The sequence below is a fragment of the Somniosus microcephalus genome, chromosome 5 (assembly GCF_052327205.1).
Source record: "Somniosus microcephalus isolate GS21.2 chromosome 5, FLI_Smic_1.0, whole genome shotgun sequence".
Taxonomy (NCBI): domain Eukaryota; kingdom Metazoa; phylum Chordata; class Chondrichthyes; order Squaliformes; family Somniosidae; genus Somniosus; species Somniosus microcephalus.
In genome coordinates, this window is record NC_140991.1 from 254,185,412 (window position 1) to 254,202,555 (window position 17,144).

The 17,144-nt window shown below is 43.1% G+C and overlaps 1 protein-coding gene across 4 annotated transcripts in view; it reads right to left on the reverse strand.

The window, feature by feature from the left end:
• LOC147117658 (uncharacterized) overlaps positions 1-17,144 on the reverse strand; it is a 37,909-nt gene that overhangs the window by 17,710 nt on the left and 3,055 nt on the right. For 3 of the 4 annotated variants that reach the window (XM_085988833.1, XM_085988834.1, XM_085988832.1), the window contains exons 2-5: positions 3,658-3,797; positions 2,662-2,799; positions 811-838; positions 441-491 (exon numbers count right to left, since the gene is read on the reverse strand). In XM_085988833.1, coding sequence (XP_085844959.1) covers positions 441-491; positions 811-838; positions 2,662-2,799; positions 3,658-3,762 — 322 coding nt within the window. In that variant the 5' untranslated portion in view covers positions 3,763-3,797. Of the gene's footprint in view, positions 1-440; positions 492-810; positions 839-2,661; positions 2,800-3,657; positions 3,798-10,735; positions 10,993-17,144 lie in introns of those variants that run through there. The other variant, XM_085988835.1, reaches the window with a different exon arrangement.

Below are 17,144 nucleotides of genomic sequence, written 5' to 3' on the forward strand. Positions count from 1 at the left end.
TGCCATCATCTCCAAGTTACACACCATCTGGAGTTGGACATATAATCGTCATTCCTTAATTATTGCTGGATCAAAATCCTGGAATCTGCTACCGTACACCATTGTAGGAGCACCACTACCACAAGGCCTGCTGGAGTTCAAGCACCTCCACCTTCTCGGGGCAACTAGAGATGGGCAATAAATGTGGCCTTGCCATTTTGCCAACATTGCATACATACCATGAAGACATTTTTTTTTTAATCTGGAGGTAGAAGCACCGCTTGCAATGCTTCTACATAAAGTGCAGCCCATCAGCCAGCAGTTATACACACTGAAAATTGCAATTGAGTTCTGTGCAAAGTAACCGTGTCAACACCATTAGGAAAGCTCCCAGTTTGTGTTCTTTTGATAAATCCAAGTGCTTTGTGCTGGGTTGTACTTCCTTTTCATACATCACTTACCTATGTGATGATTGGAGTGATCTTCCTTCGAGGTACGTCTGGTTAGATTTCCTGAAACAAAGAAAGTCCTTTACTCAATTTTTAATAAATTACATAGTTCAGAACACAAAATAAAATGCAAGTTATACAATAAATAACAGCAGGATAATTTTTTTTAATTTGCACTCTCAGCACGGGTGTGCATACTGGGAATTCAGACGCAGAGTTAATGGATGACATGTCCTGTGGAGTCTGCCGACCTCCATGCCCAAATTCCCAATATGCATTCCCAATGGGCGAAGCTCCACACTGGCACCACACATTTGTAAAATTACCACAAATAGAGTAGACTGACAGTTTAATTTTTAAATGATCAGAAAAGCTCACTTACCACGAAAATCTATTCTTTTTTCCCAAATCTGTGAAAGAATTGAAAGCTGTCTTGTTAATAAAATCAGAGTTACAGCTCACATATTTTCAGTGGATTTGGTAATAGTATTAAACAATCCCCCTCCCACTCCACCCAAACCTTTTTTCTGAACATCGAAAAGCACTTCCTTGGATTTTCTGCAGATTCATTTTAATGCTCAGAAAATTGTGCAGGCTGCAGATCAGGCACGCTGAGCTCCACACATGAACTCCAATGCGTAAAGCGCTGTGCTGGGAGAGCTAAAGTATAACATTTACTGCATGGTACAACTAACCTTCATTCCCATTAACCATCTTTCAAAACAAAAAGCTAAATCATACAACTCCTTTCATCCAGATATTCCTGATTTGAATCTTTTCCCAATCAATGGAATTTCGTGATACTCACTCGGGATATAAGCAGTCATACCATCCCCAGCCAGAGGCACACAATTTAACATAATGGCCTTGTGCATCCCAGATTTCCTTTGCCCCAGCACTGGCTGCTGTGTCTTCAACTATCTAGGCCCTAATCTCTGCACTTTCCTCCCTAAACACCTCTCTCCTCCTTTAAACCTACCTCTTTGGGCGAGCTTTTGGTCCTCTGTCTAAATATCTCATGCGGCTCGATGTCTGATTTTGGTCTAATAGTGCTCCTGTGAAGCACACTGGGATGTTTTACTACGTTAAAGGCGCTCTATAAATGCAAGTTGTAGTACGTATCCGGCACCTACGGGACCAGGATGGTGCCGGTTGATGAAAAATTCCGGATAACAGAGAGGTAGGCAATTTTTAACAAAAAAAATAAACACCACTGACTGACTCGGGCATGGCGGGAAACTCGGACTCGGAAAAACGAAAAATGGATGGATTCGGCAAGATCTATTCGGTTATCTATTTTGCCAGTTATTAAAGAATTCCGGATGATTAAATGCCATTTAAACAAGAGTTTACTGTAGCATAATATCTTCAATGTTACGTTTAATATAGCTGCAGAATTTATTTGTACAAATGACTTGCTCTTACATTTTACTTTGATAATGCAGGCAGCTGTATTAAAGGCTCCAGCTGATGAAAATAGCTGTTTTTCAATCACAGTAGCATCATTTGTCAATGCATGTGATGTATCCAGCACCTAGCCAAATGAGTCAAATTCTTCATGCAGCTTCAGGTAGCTGTGGCAGCAAGATAAATAACCTAAAATTCTCAATTTGGGATATGATGCAACAACATTGCAGAAAGACCGACAATTATTTTTAAGAGCATCATTTTAATGTCTTTCTTTTAAAATAAGCAGTTTGGCAAGCAGTATTAATCTATATACACACAATCAAATATAGAAATGTAAAATTGACAAAACCAAAGCTTGAATTCCAATGAATTTTGCCATAACCACCAAATGAACCATTTCAGAACACCAAGTCATAATCAGGAGTTAGACAGGGAATGCAAATTTGTGATATCACCTTATACCAGTAACAATAATTACTTGCCCCATTACCATCTCCTTTTGCCTTGCACCATCTCTTAATCTCTCCTGCCTTCTATCCTATCACAGACCTTCCCTTTTGTTCTTTCCTCTCCTCCCCTCCCCTCCCTTCGCAGCCCCTACCCTTGCTTAAAAACCTGTTCGATCTCCAGCTTTTTCCAGTTCTGACGAAGGGTCATTGACCTGAAACATTAACTCTGTTTCTCTCTCCACAGATGCTGCCTGACCTGCTGAGTATTTCTAGCATTTCCTGTTTTTATTTCAGATTTCCAGCATCCGCAGTATTTTGCTTTTGTAACAGTAATTAATGTCTATTTAGTAAATATCAAATAAAAGTACACTTACATTGATACCGTCATCACAGGTAACAATAAGCTGCACTTCTGAACACTCACTGAGAATGAGTTCTCTGAGAGACACTTGCACACATGGTGGGTGACATTCGGGTTTCGAATGAAATGCAACTGATGCTATTGGGATTGTCTGAGGAGAAAAACAGAAAAGTACTAAGTTTAAGACAAAGTTGAGAGTACAAAGTATATGTAGAATTTAAACATTACACAAATATATGTATATACTTTATACTTAAAAAATTACTTTAGGTAAATATACTGAAGTAAATATACTTTAGGAAGGATGTCAAGGCCTTAAAGAGGGTGCAGAGGAGATTTACTAGAATGGTACCCGGGGTGAAAGACTTCAGTTATACGGAGAGACTAAAGGAACTGGGGATGTTCTCCTTGGTGCAGAGAGGGTTAAGGGGCGATATGATAGGGGTGTTCAAAGTCTTGAAGGGTTTTGATGAGAGTAAATAAGGAGAAACTGTTTCCAGTGGCAGAAGGGTCGGTAACCAGAGGACACAGATTTAACATAATTGGCAAAAGAACCAGAGGCAACATGAGGAAACTATTTGTTTTATGCGGCAAGTTATGATGATCTGGAATGCACTGCCTAAAAGGGTGGTGGCAGTAGGTTCAATAATAAGTATTTATCCAATTGTCTTTTGAAAGTTAAGAAAAATATTGCAGGGCTATGGAGATGAGCAGTGGAATGGGGCTAAGTGGATAGCTCTTTCCAAGAGCCAGAAGGTACAATGGACCGAATGGCCTCCTTCTGTGCTGTATCATTCTATGATTCTAATGATTATGTATTTTCTTTTATAAAAGGGAAAAATAATAACTGTGAATGGCACTGCCCACAGTCAGTCAACGAAAACTAAATAGGAAATGTTAGCTTACAACAGCAAATGTTGACAATATATAACAATAATGACAGTGCAATTCTACAATTAGGACACTGCCACATTTTATTGCTGCCTATAAATGCTGAAGAAAAACATACCTCAGGTAATTTAGTCCATCTTTCTTCACAATTCTCACTGATATTGAAGTGCTGAGGCACGGTTACAACCACCTGATCATGCAACGATAAACCACAGCTGTACATTTCATTGTAGATCTCAACGCTGTAACCACTGGCAACTGAAAAGAAAATAGTGTTAATATTCTAATATTTATTAATAACTCAATAATATAGGGTCTACACATAGAAACAAACAACCCTGTCTGTATAGACATCACTGTCCTCATTTTTGTTTTAATGAGGCACTAGCACACTTCACTCAGGGAAAATGATTCAACCAATCATTACTGGCTGATTAATCGTGAGGGGGCGGGGACGGGAGAGAAAAGAATAGAACTTGCACTTATATAGCACTTTTCACAACCTCAGGACATTCAAAAGCGCTTTACAGTCATTTAAGTATTTTTGAAGTGTTGTAATGTCAGGAACACAGCAGCCAATTTGCACACAGCAAGGTCCCACGAACAGCAATCTGATAATGATCTGACGATCTGTTTTAGTGATGATGGTTGAGGGATAAATATTGACCAAGTCACTGGGCGAACTCCCCTGCTTTTTTCGAATATTGCCATGGGATCGTTTATATCTACACGAGGGCAAGCAGGGCTCAGTTTAACGTCTTATCCAAAAGACAACACCTCCGACAGTCCGCACTCCCTCAGGACTGCACGGGAGTGTCAGCCTAGATCTTGTGCTCAAGTCTCTGGAGTGGGACTTTAACCCACGACCTGCTGACTCAGAGGCGAGAGTGCTACCAACTGAGCCACAGCTGACAGTCTTGAAAGTAACAAAGCACATGGGACAGTTTAGTCTGAGCTTACAGGTGAGCTAGGTCTGGAGATTGAGGGATATGTTCAGTTTCAGAGTATTAACTACTCAAAAGATTGCATTTAGTCCACTAAGAGGGAAACTGTGGAGTACTTTTGCTTTTTACATTACAAATATACTAATCATAAGGGATGCAGTCTGCTTACAGGAAAGACCTGTAATGCTGAACCCAAGAGAACATGTGGTGCAGACCTGAAATTTGCAATGCTCCTCAACCGACATGCTCTCTCCCTATTTGCATACTCAGATGCTGTTAATTTGGCAAGTGTCTCGGAACACCTTCACCACAGGCCACCCAAGTGCTGCCCCAGAGTCACCTGACACCACCAACCATGCTGCAGGCTGAGCGGGTGCAAATGTCCAAACTGGGAGTACAGTTTCTGGGATTGAAGTGGATCTTGGGCTGTTCTGAAGTCACAGCCCTCTCTGGTCGTTAATGAGGCTGCTATGGGACACGTGGGGACATTCCACATAATTCACATTGACAGCATGACCTAGCAGAAAAGCACCACTTGAGGGCATCTCCATGGAGGCGTTCGAAAGAAAAATCTGGTAAGAATACAATTAGAATCATAGAAATTGCAGTGTAGAGGAGGGCTACTTGAGCCTGTGCTGGTGCTAAGTCTTCAACTGGAGCAATCTACTCTAATCCCATATTCCTCCCCTTCATATTCTTCCTTTTCAAATATTTATCCAAGTCCTTTTTAAACGATGTTATAGTTTTTGACTCAATAGTTAATTGTGGAAAATATTCCATGTTCTCATTTGCTGTTCATGGTACCTTGCTTTGCACAAATTGGCTATTTGCATAATAACTACACTTTAAAATTAATTCATTCCAAGGGTGTGCAAGGCACTATATAAATGCATGTTCGTTCATCCTTTCTTTCCCTTAGGATAAAACACCCCATTACTACAACTCTTACTACTGCAAAATTTAGAATGATCAAATCTCATCCTGAATTTCTTTTGCACTGTTCAATGGTTAATAATGTACCTACATTACAACAGTGACTGCACTTCAAAAGTACTTCATTGGCTGTAAAGCGTTTTGGGACATCCCAAGGACGTGAAAGGCGATATCTATCTTTATATATATTATATGTCTGTCATTCCGTCTGTCTGTCTGTCTTCAATAAACTCGAAAGTTATAGAGCGTACCTACACGTGCGTTACATCGAAAGAAAGCTTACGATTCCAGAACCGTCATAAGCGTATTTACTTTTCGGTCGGACAAAAATTGTTCGCGCGTTATGCAAAAAACCTTCAAAATTAAACTCATTATCTGCTAATAGCATTGATTGACTGACGTCAAGGTCGGCCAATCCTGTGCCGGCACGATTGACCAATCCTACAGTTCAGTCGCCTGATGGTTGGCCAATCGCTGCGTCTGTGGGCGGGACTAATGCTTTTCAACTCGGGCATCGGGCAGCCATTGCTTCACTACTTCCAGCTCAAAATCTGCTAATTCAGCTTCGAAAAAGTTAGTATCTCTTTTAAAAATTACATAACATTTACCAAAAACGTTTTATAAGTACTTTCACTTTCATCTTTAAAGCTATTAAAAAGGTAGAAATGTTGCCCGGCAGCAGATTCACACAGGGACAGACAGACAGGCCCCAAAGCCTGGGACTCGATTTAAACCACCTGGCTCAAAACAGCCCTGGCAAAGCCGGGCTCCCCCAGCTAGTATATATATATTCAAGTCTTTTTCTTTTTTTTTTTATTCCCAACAGAACCCTTAATTGTTTCTTAATCCACACAGACTCGGCACTAAAAACTTTCCTCAATTAATAAGGCCACTCCTTTCTTTACTTTAATATCACTTCTGAAAATGTTACAGCCAAGAATATGTAGCTCCAAGTCATGCCCGCCTAAATGCGAAGGCTCTATCATCGCTACTTAATGTGTCTCCATTTTAATTAGTGTCTCGAGTTGCATGAATATTTCAAGGCTTTGTACATTTGCATATAGAAAGTGCAACCCTGTCCTTTCTATCCCCAAGAACTTTTTTCACCTATTTTCCTTCCAATTCTTCCTTCACTGTCCTCTCACCTCTCTTGCAACTCTCCATCCATAATAACCTCACCTTGAGCTTACTATTTTAGCTGAATTTTCTTTTGTAACTTAAGTGTCTATAGAATCCATATACAGAAATCATGCACAAAAACATACCTGAAAGCACTTTACAGGGCAGACAAACAAGCAAGGGGGGGGAAAAAAGGGAAAACAAAGGTCTGCGTGGGAACACTGAGCAGCGGCAGCAGTTTAAAATCGGCAGCAGTGAGTGAGGAGCGGCCCGACCAGAGCGGACCTGCGTGGGAACACTGAGCATCGGCGGCAGTGAGTGAGGAGCGGCCCGACCAGAGCGGACCTGCGTGGGTACACTGAGCATCGGCGGCAGTTTAAAATCGGCAGCAGTGAGTGAGGAGCGGCCCGACCAGAGCGGACCTGCGTGGGAACACTGAGCATCGGCGGCAGTGAGTGAGGAGCGGCCCGACCAATTCAACAGCCGGGGAGAGAGGTAAAAAGTAATCGAAGTGTGACGTCACCAGGAAGCAGGTAAGTGATTGGTTGGTGAGTATTTCTCTTTTTTTTTTAACTTTAACTCTGGTTTATAGTTTCTAAGGTCTCTCTGGTGTAGCAGGGACTGTTGGTAAACCAGTTAACTGTAGTGTAATAGTGGGATTGATTGATTTGATTTAAATTCAATTAATTAAAGGGTAAGTCATGGCAGGACAGCCGGGCCCCGTGATATGCTCCTCCTGCGATATGTGGGAACTCGGGGACACTTCCTGTGTCCCTGACAACTACGTGTGCAGGAAGTGCATCCAGCTGCAGCTACTGACAGACCGCATTGCGGCGCTGGAGCTGCGATTGGATGCATACTGGAGCATTCACGATGCTCAGGACATCGTGAATAGCACGTTTACGGAGTTGGACACACCGCAGGTAGAGGTTGGGCAGGAAGAAAGGGAACGGGTGACCAACAGGCAGAGTACGAGGTGCAGGCAGGTAGTGCAGGAGTCCCCTGTGGCCATCCCCCTCTCCAACAGATACACCACTTTGGGTACTGTTGGGGGGGGGGGGGGGGGGGGGGGGATGGCTTATCAGAGGAAGGCAGCAGCAGCCAACTTCCTGGCACCAGGGGTGGCTCTGCTGCACAGAATGGGAGGAAAAAAGAGGGGTAGAGCTATAGTAATAGGGGATTCAATTGTAAGGGGAATAGACAGGCGTTCCTGCGGCCGCAAACGAGACTCCAGGATGGTGTGTTGCCTCCCTGGTGCAAGGGTCAAGGATGTCTCCGAGTGGCTGCAGAACATCTTGGAAGGGGAGGGTGAACAGCCAGTTGTCGTGGTGCATATAGGCACCAACGATATAGGTAAAAAGCGGGATGAGGTCCTAAAAGCGGAATATAGGGAGTTAGGAGATAAATTAAAAAACAGGACCTCAAAAAGGTAGTAATCTCAGGATTGCTACCAGTGCCACGTGCTAGTCAGAGTAGAAATAGAAGGATACTTCAGATGAATACGTGGCTAGAGGAATGGTGCCAGGGGGAGGGATTCAAGTTCCTGGGACATTGGAACCGGTTCTGGGGGAGGTGGGACCAGTTCAAACCGGACGGTTTGCACCTGGGCAGGGCTGGAACCGATGTCCTAGGGGGAGTGTTTGCTAGTGCTGTGGGGGGAGGGTTTAAACTAAAATGGCAGGGGGTTGGGAACCTGAGCAGGGAGACAGAGGAAAGGGAAACAAGGATAAAAGCAAAAGATAGGAAGGAGAAAAACAAAAGTGGCAGTCAGAGAAATCAACGGTTTAAATCAAACGTGGCCACAGTAAATAATAATTCTAATAGGTCTAAGAGCGTTAAAAAAACAAGCCTGAAGGCTGTGTGTCTTAATGCGAGGGGCATTTGTAACAAAGTGGATGAATTGGCTGCGCAAATAGAGCTAAACGAATACAATTTGGTTGGGATTACGGAAACGTGGCTCAAGGATGGCCAAGACTGGGAACTCAACATCCAGGGGTATTCGATATTCAGGAAAGATAGGCAAAAAGGAAAGGGAGGTGGGGTAGCATTACTGGTTAAAGAAGGGATTAACAATTGTAATGAAGGATATTAGCTCTGATGAGGTGGAATCTGTATGGGTAGAATTGAGAAATACTAAAAGGGGAAAAAAACATTAGTGGGAGTGGTATATAGACCTCCAAACAGTAAGGCGGAGGTTGGGGATGGTATTAAAAGGGAAATTAAAGAAGCGTGCAATAAGGGCACAGCAGTCATCATGGGTGACTTTAATCCACATATAGATTGGGCCAACCAAATTAGTAACAATACTGCGGAGGAGGAATTCCTGGAGTGTTTACAGGATGGTTTCCTGGACCAATATGTTGAGGAACCAACCAGAGATCAGGCCATCTTAGACTAGGTATTATGTAATGAGAAAGGATTAATTAGCAATCTTGTTGTACGAGGCCCCTTGGGTCGGAGCAATCAAATATGATCGAATTCTTCATTAAGATGGAGAATGAAGTAGTTGACTCAGAGACTAGGGTCCTCAATTTAAATAAAAGGAAACTACGATGGTCTGAGGAGCGAGTTGGGTAGGATTGATTGGGGAATGGCACTGAAAGGGTTCACGGTGGATAGGCAATGGCAAACATTCAAAGACCGAATGGATGAGCTACAGAATTTGTTCATCCCAGTTTGGCATAAAAATAAAACAAAAAAGGTGACTCAACCGTAGCTAACAAGGGAAATTAGGGATAGCATAAGATCCAAGGAGAGGACATATAAATTGGCCAGAAAAAGCAATAATCCTGAGGATTGGGAGCAGTTTAGGATTCAACAAAGGAGGACAAAGGGATTAATTAAGAAAGGGAAAATAGAATATGAGAGTAAGCTTGCAGGGAACATAAAAACTGACTGTAAAAGCTTTTATAGATATGTGAAGAGAAAAAGATTGGTGAAGTCAAGCGTAGGTCCCTTGCAGTCAGAATCAGGGGAATTTATAATGGGGAACAAAGAAATGGCAGACCAACTAAATACATATTTTGGTTCTGTCTTCACAAAGGAGGACACAAATAACCTCCAAGAGATGCCGGGGAACATAGGGTCTGATGAAAGGGTGGAACTGAAAGAAATCAGTATTTGTAGGGAAATGGTGTTAGGAAAATTGATGGGACTAAAGGCCGATAAATCCCCAGGGCCTGATAATCTACATCCCAGGGTACTTAAGGAAGTGGCCCTAGAAATAGCAGATGCATTGCTGGTCATCTTCCAGAACTCGATAGACTCTGGAACAGTACCCATGGATTGGAGGGTAGCTAATGTTACCCCACTATTCAAAAAAGGTGGTAGAGAAAAAGCAGGGAATTATAGACCAGTAAGCCTGACATCGGTAGTGGGGAAAATGCTAGAGTCCATTATAAAAGATGTAATAGCAGAGCACTTGGAAAGCAGTGACTGGATCGGACAAAGTCAACATGGATTTACAAAAGGTTGACTAATCTACTGGAATTTTTTGAGGATGTAACTGGTAAAATAGATAAGGGAGAACCAGTGGATGTGGTGTATTTGGACTTTCAGAAGGCTTTCGATAAGGTCCCGCATAAGAGATTAGCATGCAAAATTAAGGCACATGGGATTGGGGGCAAGGTATTGACTTGGATAGAGAACTGGTTGGCGGACAGAAAGCAAAGAGTTCGAATAAACAGGTCGTTTTCCGAGTGGCAGGCAGTGACTAGTGGGGTACCGCAAGGATCGGTCTTAGGACCCCAGCTGTTCACAATATATATTAATGATCTGGACGAGGGAATTGGATGTAATATCTCCAAATTTGCAGATGACACAAAGCTGGGTGGGAGGGTATGCTGGGAGGAGGATGTCGTGAAACTCCAGTACGATTTGGACAGGTTGGGTGACTGGGCAGAAACATGGCAAATGCACTATGATGTGGATAAATGTGAGGTTATCCACTTTGGTGGCAAAAACAGGAAGGCAGATTATTATTTGAATGGCAATAGATTGGGAGAAGGGGAAGTGCAAAGAGACCTGGGTGTTCTTGTGCACCAGTCGCTGAAGGTAAGCATGCAGGTGCTTGTGGCAAATGGTATGTTGGCCTTCGTAGCGAGAGGGTTTGAGTACAGGAACAAGGATGTCTTGGTACAGTTGTACAGGGCCTTGGTGAGACCGCACCTTGAGTATTGTGTGCAGTTTTGGTCGCCTTACCTGAGGAAGGACGTTCTTGCCATGGAAGGAGTGCAGCGAAGATTCACCAGGCCGATACCTGGGATGGCAGGAATGACGTACGAGGAGAGATTGTGTCGATTGGGCTTATACTCACTGGAGTTTAGAAGATCGAGAGGGGATCTCATCGAAACTTATAAAATTCTGTCAGGCCTGGACAGACTAGATGCAGGAAGGATGTTTCTGATGGCCAGGGAGTCCAGAACCAGGGGTCATAGTCTAAGGATAAGGGGTAAGCCATTTAGGACTGAAATGAGGAGGAATTTCTTCACCCAGAGAGTGGTGAACCTGTGGAATTCTCTGCCACAGAGGGCAGTGGAGGCCAGTTCATTAAATATATTCAAGAAAGAGTTGGATATATTTCTTAAGGCTAAAGGGATCAAGGGATATGGGGAGAAGGCAGGGACAGGGTACTGAATTTGGATTATCAGCCATGACCTCATTGAATGGCGGAGCAGGCTCGAAGGGCCGAATGACCTACTCCTGCTCCTATCTTCTATGTTTCTATGTCTTTAAGAAACTTTTACAACCAAGGAGACAATGGGAAACATTTAAAATGGTGTTCAGAGTCTAGGAAAAATATATTCTGCTAAAAAACAAGAACCAGCTAAATACTAATGAAACATCATGGATCAATAAAGACATTAGGGAAAAATTTAGGGCGAGGAAAGAGGCATACACTAAGTACATGGATAGCAGGGAGAGCATGACAAGGGAGACTACAAAGAGATTAGGAGAGAAGTCAAAAAGGAACTATGAAATTAAATTATCAAGGAACATAAAAAATAGTAAAATATTCTACAAGCACAAATAGAAAAAGGAAAGTTGGGATGGGAATAGGGCCACCCAGGATAAAAGTCACAGGCAGCGATAGCGAAATGTCAGAAATATTAAATAATTATTTTGCTTCAGTATTTACCAGGAAGACAGATCAGATGGACATGACATCGGAAGATGAGATTAGAAATGATATAACCGCAATTAAAGAGAGGAGAAATATTAAATAAACCAATCAAACTCAGAATAAAACCCCTGGTACAGAGGGATTACATCCACACATTTTAAAATAATCTGGGGAAGAGATAGCAGAGGCATTATTACACATATTTAATAATTCATTAGAAAAAGGTGTAGTGCCAGAGGAGTGGCGCATATCTAATATAATACCTATATTTAATAAAGATAGAACATATCCAGGGAATTATAGACCAGTCAGCTTAACAGCGGTGGTAGAAAAAATAATGGATCCCCTACTAAAAGGAGAAAAAAACATCGAGAAACCAAAAATATAAAAATGAATTGAGGGAACAAGTAGCAGAATGAATAGCTAGCTGGCTGTTCACAATTTATATTGACGATTTAGACTTTGGAATCATAGAATGGTTACAGCACAGGCGGAGGCCGTTCGGCCCGTTGAGCCCGTGCTGGCTCTCTGCAAGAGCACTTCAGCTAGTCACACTCCCCCACCCTTTTCTCGTAGCCCTGCAATTTTTTTTCCTTCAGGTACTTATTTAATTCCCTTTTGAAAGTCACAATTGAGTTTGCTTCCACCACCCTTTCAGACAGTGCATTCCAGAACCTAACCACTCGCTGCGTAAAAAAGTTTTTCCTCATGTCACCTTTGGTTCTTTTGCCAATCACCTCAAATCTGTGTCCTTTAATTCTCGACCCTTCCACCAATGGGAACAGTTTCTCTCTATCTACTTGGTCTAGACCCCTCATGATTTTGAACACCTCTATCAAATCTCCTTTCAACCTTCTCTGCTGTAAGGAGAACAACCCCAGCTTCTCTAGTCTATCCACGTAACTGAAGTCCCTCATCCCTGGAATCATTCTCGTAAATCTTTTCTGCACCCTCTCTAAGGACTTTACATCCTCCCTAAATTGCAATGCCCAGACTTAGACACAATACTCCAGTTCAGGCCGAACCAGTGTTTTATAAAGGGTCATCATAACTTCCTTTTTTTGTAACTCTATGCCTCTATTTATGAAGCCCAGGATCCCGTATACTTTTTTAACTGCTTTCTCAACCTGCCCTGCCACTTTCAACGTTTGTGCACATATATACTCCCAGGTCTCTCTGTTCATGCACCCCCTTTAGGATTGTACCCTTTAGTTTATATTGCCGCTCCTTGTTCTTCCTACCAAAATGTATCACTGCAATTTTCTGCCTTAAATTTCATCTGCCACGTGTCCGCCCATTTCACCAGCCTGTCTGTGTCTTCTTGAAGTCTATCACTATACTTCCAAGTTTTGCGTCATCTGCAAATTTTGAAATTGTGCCCTGTACACCCAAGTCCAAGTCATTAATATAGATCAAGAAAAGCAGTGGTCCTGGTACCGACCCCAGGGGAACTCCACTGTATAGCTTCCTCTAATCCGAAAAACAACTGTTCACCATGGATTGAAAATTGGTTAACAGACAGAAAATAAAGAGTAGGGATAAACGGGTCTTTTTCAGGATGGCAGGCTGCGACTAGTGGGGTACCGCAAGGATCGGTGCTTGGGCCCCAGCTAGTCACAATCTATATCAATGATTAGGATGAGGGGACTAAATGCAACATTTCCAAACTTGATGACACAAAGCTAGGTGGCAGTGTCAGTTGCGAAAAGGATGTGAAGAGGCTTCAAGGGGATCTCGACAGGCTCAGTGAGTGGGCGAGAACATGGCAGATAGATTATAATGTGGATAAATGTGAAGTTATCCACTTTGGTAGAAAAAACAGAAAGGCAGAGTATTTCCTAAATGGTGAAAGATTGGGGAATGCAGATACTCAGTGACCTGGGTGTCCTTTTCCATGAGTCACTGAAAATGAATGTGCAGGTGCAGCAAGCCATTAGTAAGGCAAATGGTATGTTGGCCTTCATTACAAGAGGATTTCAGTACAGGAGTGAAGAAGTCTTACTCCAATTATATAGGACCTTGGTGAGACCACACCTGGAGTACTGTGTACAATTTTGGTGTCCTTGCCTAAGGAAGGATATACTTGCCATACAGGGAGTGCGACGAAGATTCACGAGATTGATTCCTGGGATGGCGGGACTATCCTATGAGAAGAGATCGAGTAAACTAGGCCTGTATTCTCTTGAATTCAGAAGAATAAGAGGGGATCTCATTGAAGCATACAAAATTATTACAGGGCTTGATAGGATGGATGCTGGGAGATTGTTTCCCTTGGTTGGGGAGTCTAGAACCAGGGGCCACAGCCTCAAGATAAAGGGTAGGCCATTCAGGACTGAGAGGAGAAGAAATTTCTTCACACAGAGGGTGGTGAATCTTTGGAATTCTCTAACCCAGAGAGCTGTGGAGGCTCAGTCATTGGGTATATTCAAAACAGAAGTCGATAGATTTCTGACTAGTAAGGGCATCAAGGGATATGGCAATAGGGCCGGTGAATGGAGTTGAGGCAGATCAGCCATGATCTCACTAAATGGCGGAGCAGGCTCAAAGGACCGAATGGCCTGCTCCATGTTCTTATGTGCCTTCAATAACCACAAAACTAGAAGTTATAGACTTTAAACAAGTTGGCTTTTAATCACTAAGATCAGAGCTAACATCTCAACACACCGACTGGCTCACAGGAATGAGTCATACAGATCCTGAGATCTTTAAGTAAGAGAAGTCAGGGGCGGAGCCAAGAGCCAAGACCTGGAACCTTCCAGGTTAGTCAGGAAAGAGGAAGTGAAACTATACACCGTGTGGGGGAGGGTAATACTACCCATTATTCAAGAAGGGTAGTAGGGAAAAACCGGGGAACTACAGGCCAGTGAGCCTAACATCAGTGGTAGGAAAATTACTGGAAAAAATCCTGAGGGACAAAATTTGTCTCCACTTGGAGAGGCAAGGATTAATCAGGGATAGTCAACATGGCTTTGTCAAGGGAAGATCATGTCTGACTAATTTGATTGAATTTTTTGAGGGGGTGACTAGGTGTGTGGATGAGGGTAACGCAGTGGATGTGGTATACATGGATTTCAGTAAGGCCTTCGATAAAGTCCCGCACAGGAGACTGGTCAAGAAGGTAAGAGCCCATGGAATCCAGGGTGCCTTGGCACATTGGATACAAAACTGGCTTAGTGGCAGAAGGCAGAGGGTGATGGTCGAAGGTTGTTTTTGTGACTGGAAACCTGTGGCCAGTGGGGTACCACAGGGATCGGTGCTGGGTCCCTTGCTGTTTGTGGTCTACATTAATGACTTGGATATGAATGTAAAGGGTATGATCAGTAAATTCGCGGATGATACTAAAATTGGTAGGGTGGTAAATAGCGAGGAGGGTAGCCTCAGTCTGCAGAACGATATAGATGGGTTGGTCAGATGGGCGGAACAGTGGCAAATGGAATTTAACTCGGAAAAGTGCGAGGTGATGCACTTTGGGGGGTCTAACAAGGCAAGGGAATACACAATGAAGGGAAAGACCCTAGGCAAGACGGAGGGTCAGAGGGATCTGGGTGTGCAGGTACACAGATCCCTGAAGGCGGCGGAACAGGTGGATAAGGTGGTAAAAAAGGCATATGGGATACTTGCCTTCATTAGCCGAGGCATAGAATATAAGAGCAAGGAGGTTATGATGGAGCTGTATAAAACACTGGTTAGGCCACAGCTGGAATACTGTGTGCAGTTCTGGTCGCCACACTACAGGAAAGATGTGATCGCGTTAGAGAGGGTGCAGAGGAGGTTCACCAGGATGTTACCAGGGCTGGAGCGCTTCAGCTATGAAGAGAGACTGGGCAGATTGGGTTTGTTTTCCTTGGAGCAGAGGAGGCTGAGGGGGGACATGATTGAGGTGTACAAAATTGTGAGGGGCATAGATAGGATGGATGCTGAGGAGCTTTTCCCCTTAGTGGAGGGGTCAATAACTAGGGGGCATAGATTCAAGGTAAAGGGCGGGAGGTTTAGAGGGGATTTGAGAAAGAACTTTTTCACCCAGAGGGTGGTTGGAGTCTGGAACTCACTGCCTGAAAGGGTTGTGGAGGCAGGAACCCTCACAACATTTAAGAAGCATTTGGATGAGCATTTGAAATGCCATAGCATACAAGGCTACGGGCCAAATGCTGGAATATGGGATTAGATTAGACAGGGCTTGATGGCCGGCATGGACACGATGGGCCGAAGGGCCTCTATCTGTGCTGTATTACTCTATGACTCTATGACTCTATGAGTGCAAAACGAATACAGGCAAGACAAGCAGATTTCATTACATGTTCTTACTCTGTTTCCTGTCACTTAGCCAATTTCTTATCTATGCTGCCACTGTCCCTTTTATTCCATGGGCTTCAACTTTGCTGGCAAGCCTATTATGTGGCACTTTATCAAATGCCTTATCGTTTCTAAAAGCTTCCCCACTACCGAGGTTAAACTGGCTGGTCTGTAGTTGCTGGGTTTATCCTTGCACCCTTTTTTTTTAACAAGAGCGTAACATTTGCAATTCTCCAGTCCTCTGGCACCACTCCTGTATCTGAGGAGGTTTGGAAGATTATGGCCAATACTTCCGCGATTTCCTCCTTAACTTCCCTCAGCGTCCTAGGATGCATCCCATCCGGTCCTGGTGACTTATCAACTTTAAGTACAGACAGCCTTTCTAGTACTTCCTCTATCAATTTTTATCTTATCTAGTATCTCCACTTCCTCCTCGTTCACTAGGACTTTGGCAGCATCGTCTTCCTTGATGAAGACAGATGCAAAATACTCATTTAGTATTTGCCATCTGCTTCCATGCGCAGGTCTTCTTTTTGGTCCCTAATCGGCCCAGCCCTTCTCGTACTACCCATTTATTATTTATATGCCTATAGAAGACTTTAAATTCCCTTTTATGTTAGCTGCCAATCTATTCCCATATTCTCTCTTTGCCCCTATTTTCTTTTTCACTTCCTTCTGAACTTTCTATATTCAGCCCGATTCTCACTTGTATTCTCAATCTGACATCTGTCATATGCGCTCTTTTTCTGCTTCATCTTACTCTCTATCTCTTTCGTCATCCAGGGAGCTCTCTGGCTTTAGTTGCCCTACCTTTCTGCCTTGTGGGAGTGTACCTCGACTGTACCCGGACCATCTCCTCTTTAAAGGCAGAATCAAAAACACAATTTCCAAATTCCATGACACCAAATTTGGTGGTGGTGGGGGGGGGGGGGGGGGGGTGGAAGACACACAGGACAATGCTGAGGAGGACCGCAACAAATTACAAGATGGCATTAATAATCTTGCAGAATGGGTATATCATTGGCAAATGAATTTCAACACAGATAAATGTGAGGTATTACATTTTGGTAGGAAAAAAAACCAGACATTGGAAAAGAAGAATCTAAATGGGGTAGAAGAGCAAAGGAATCTCTGAATACAAATACACAAAAGTAGCGACACAGGTTAATAAGTCCATAAAAAAAATGCAAACCA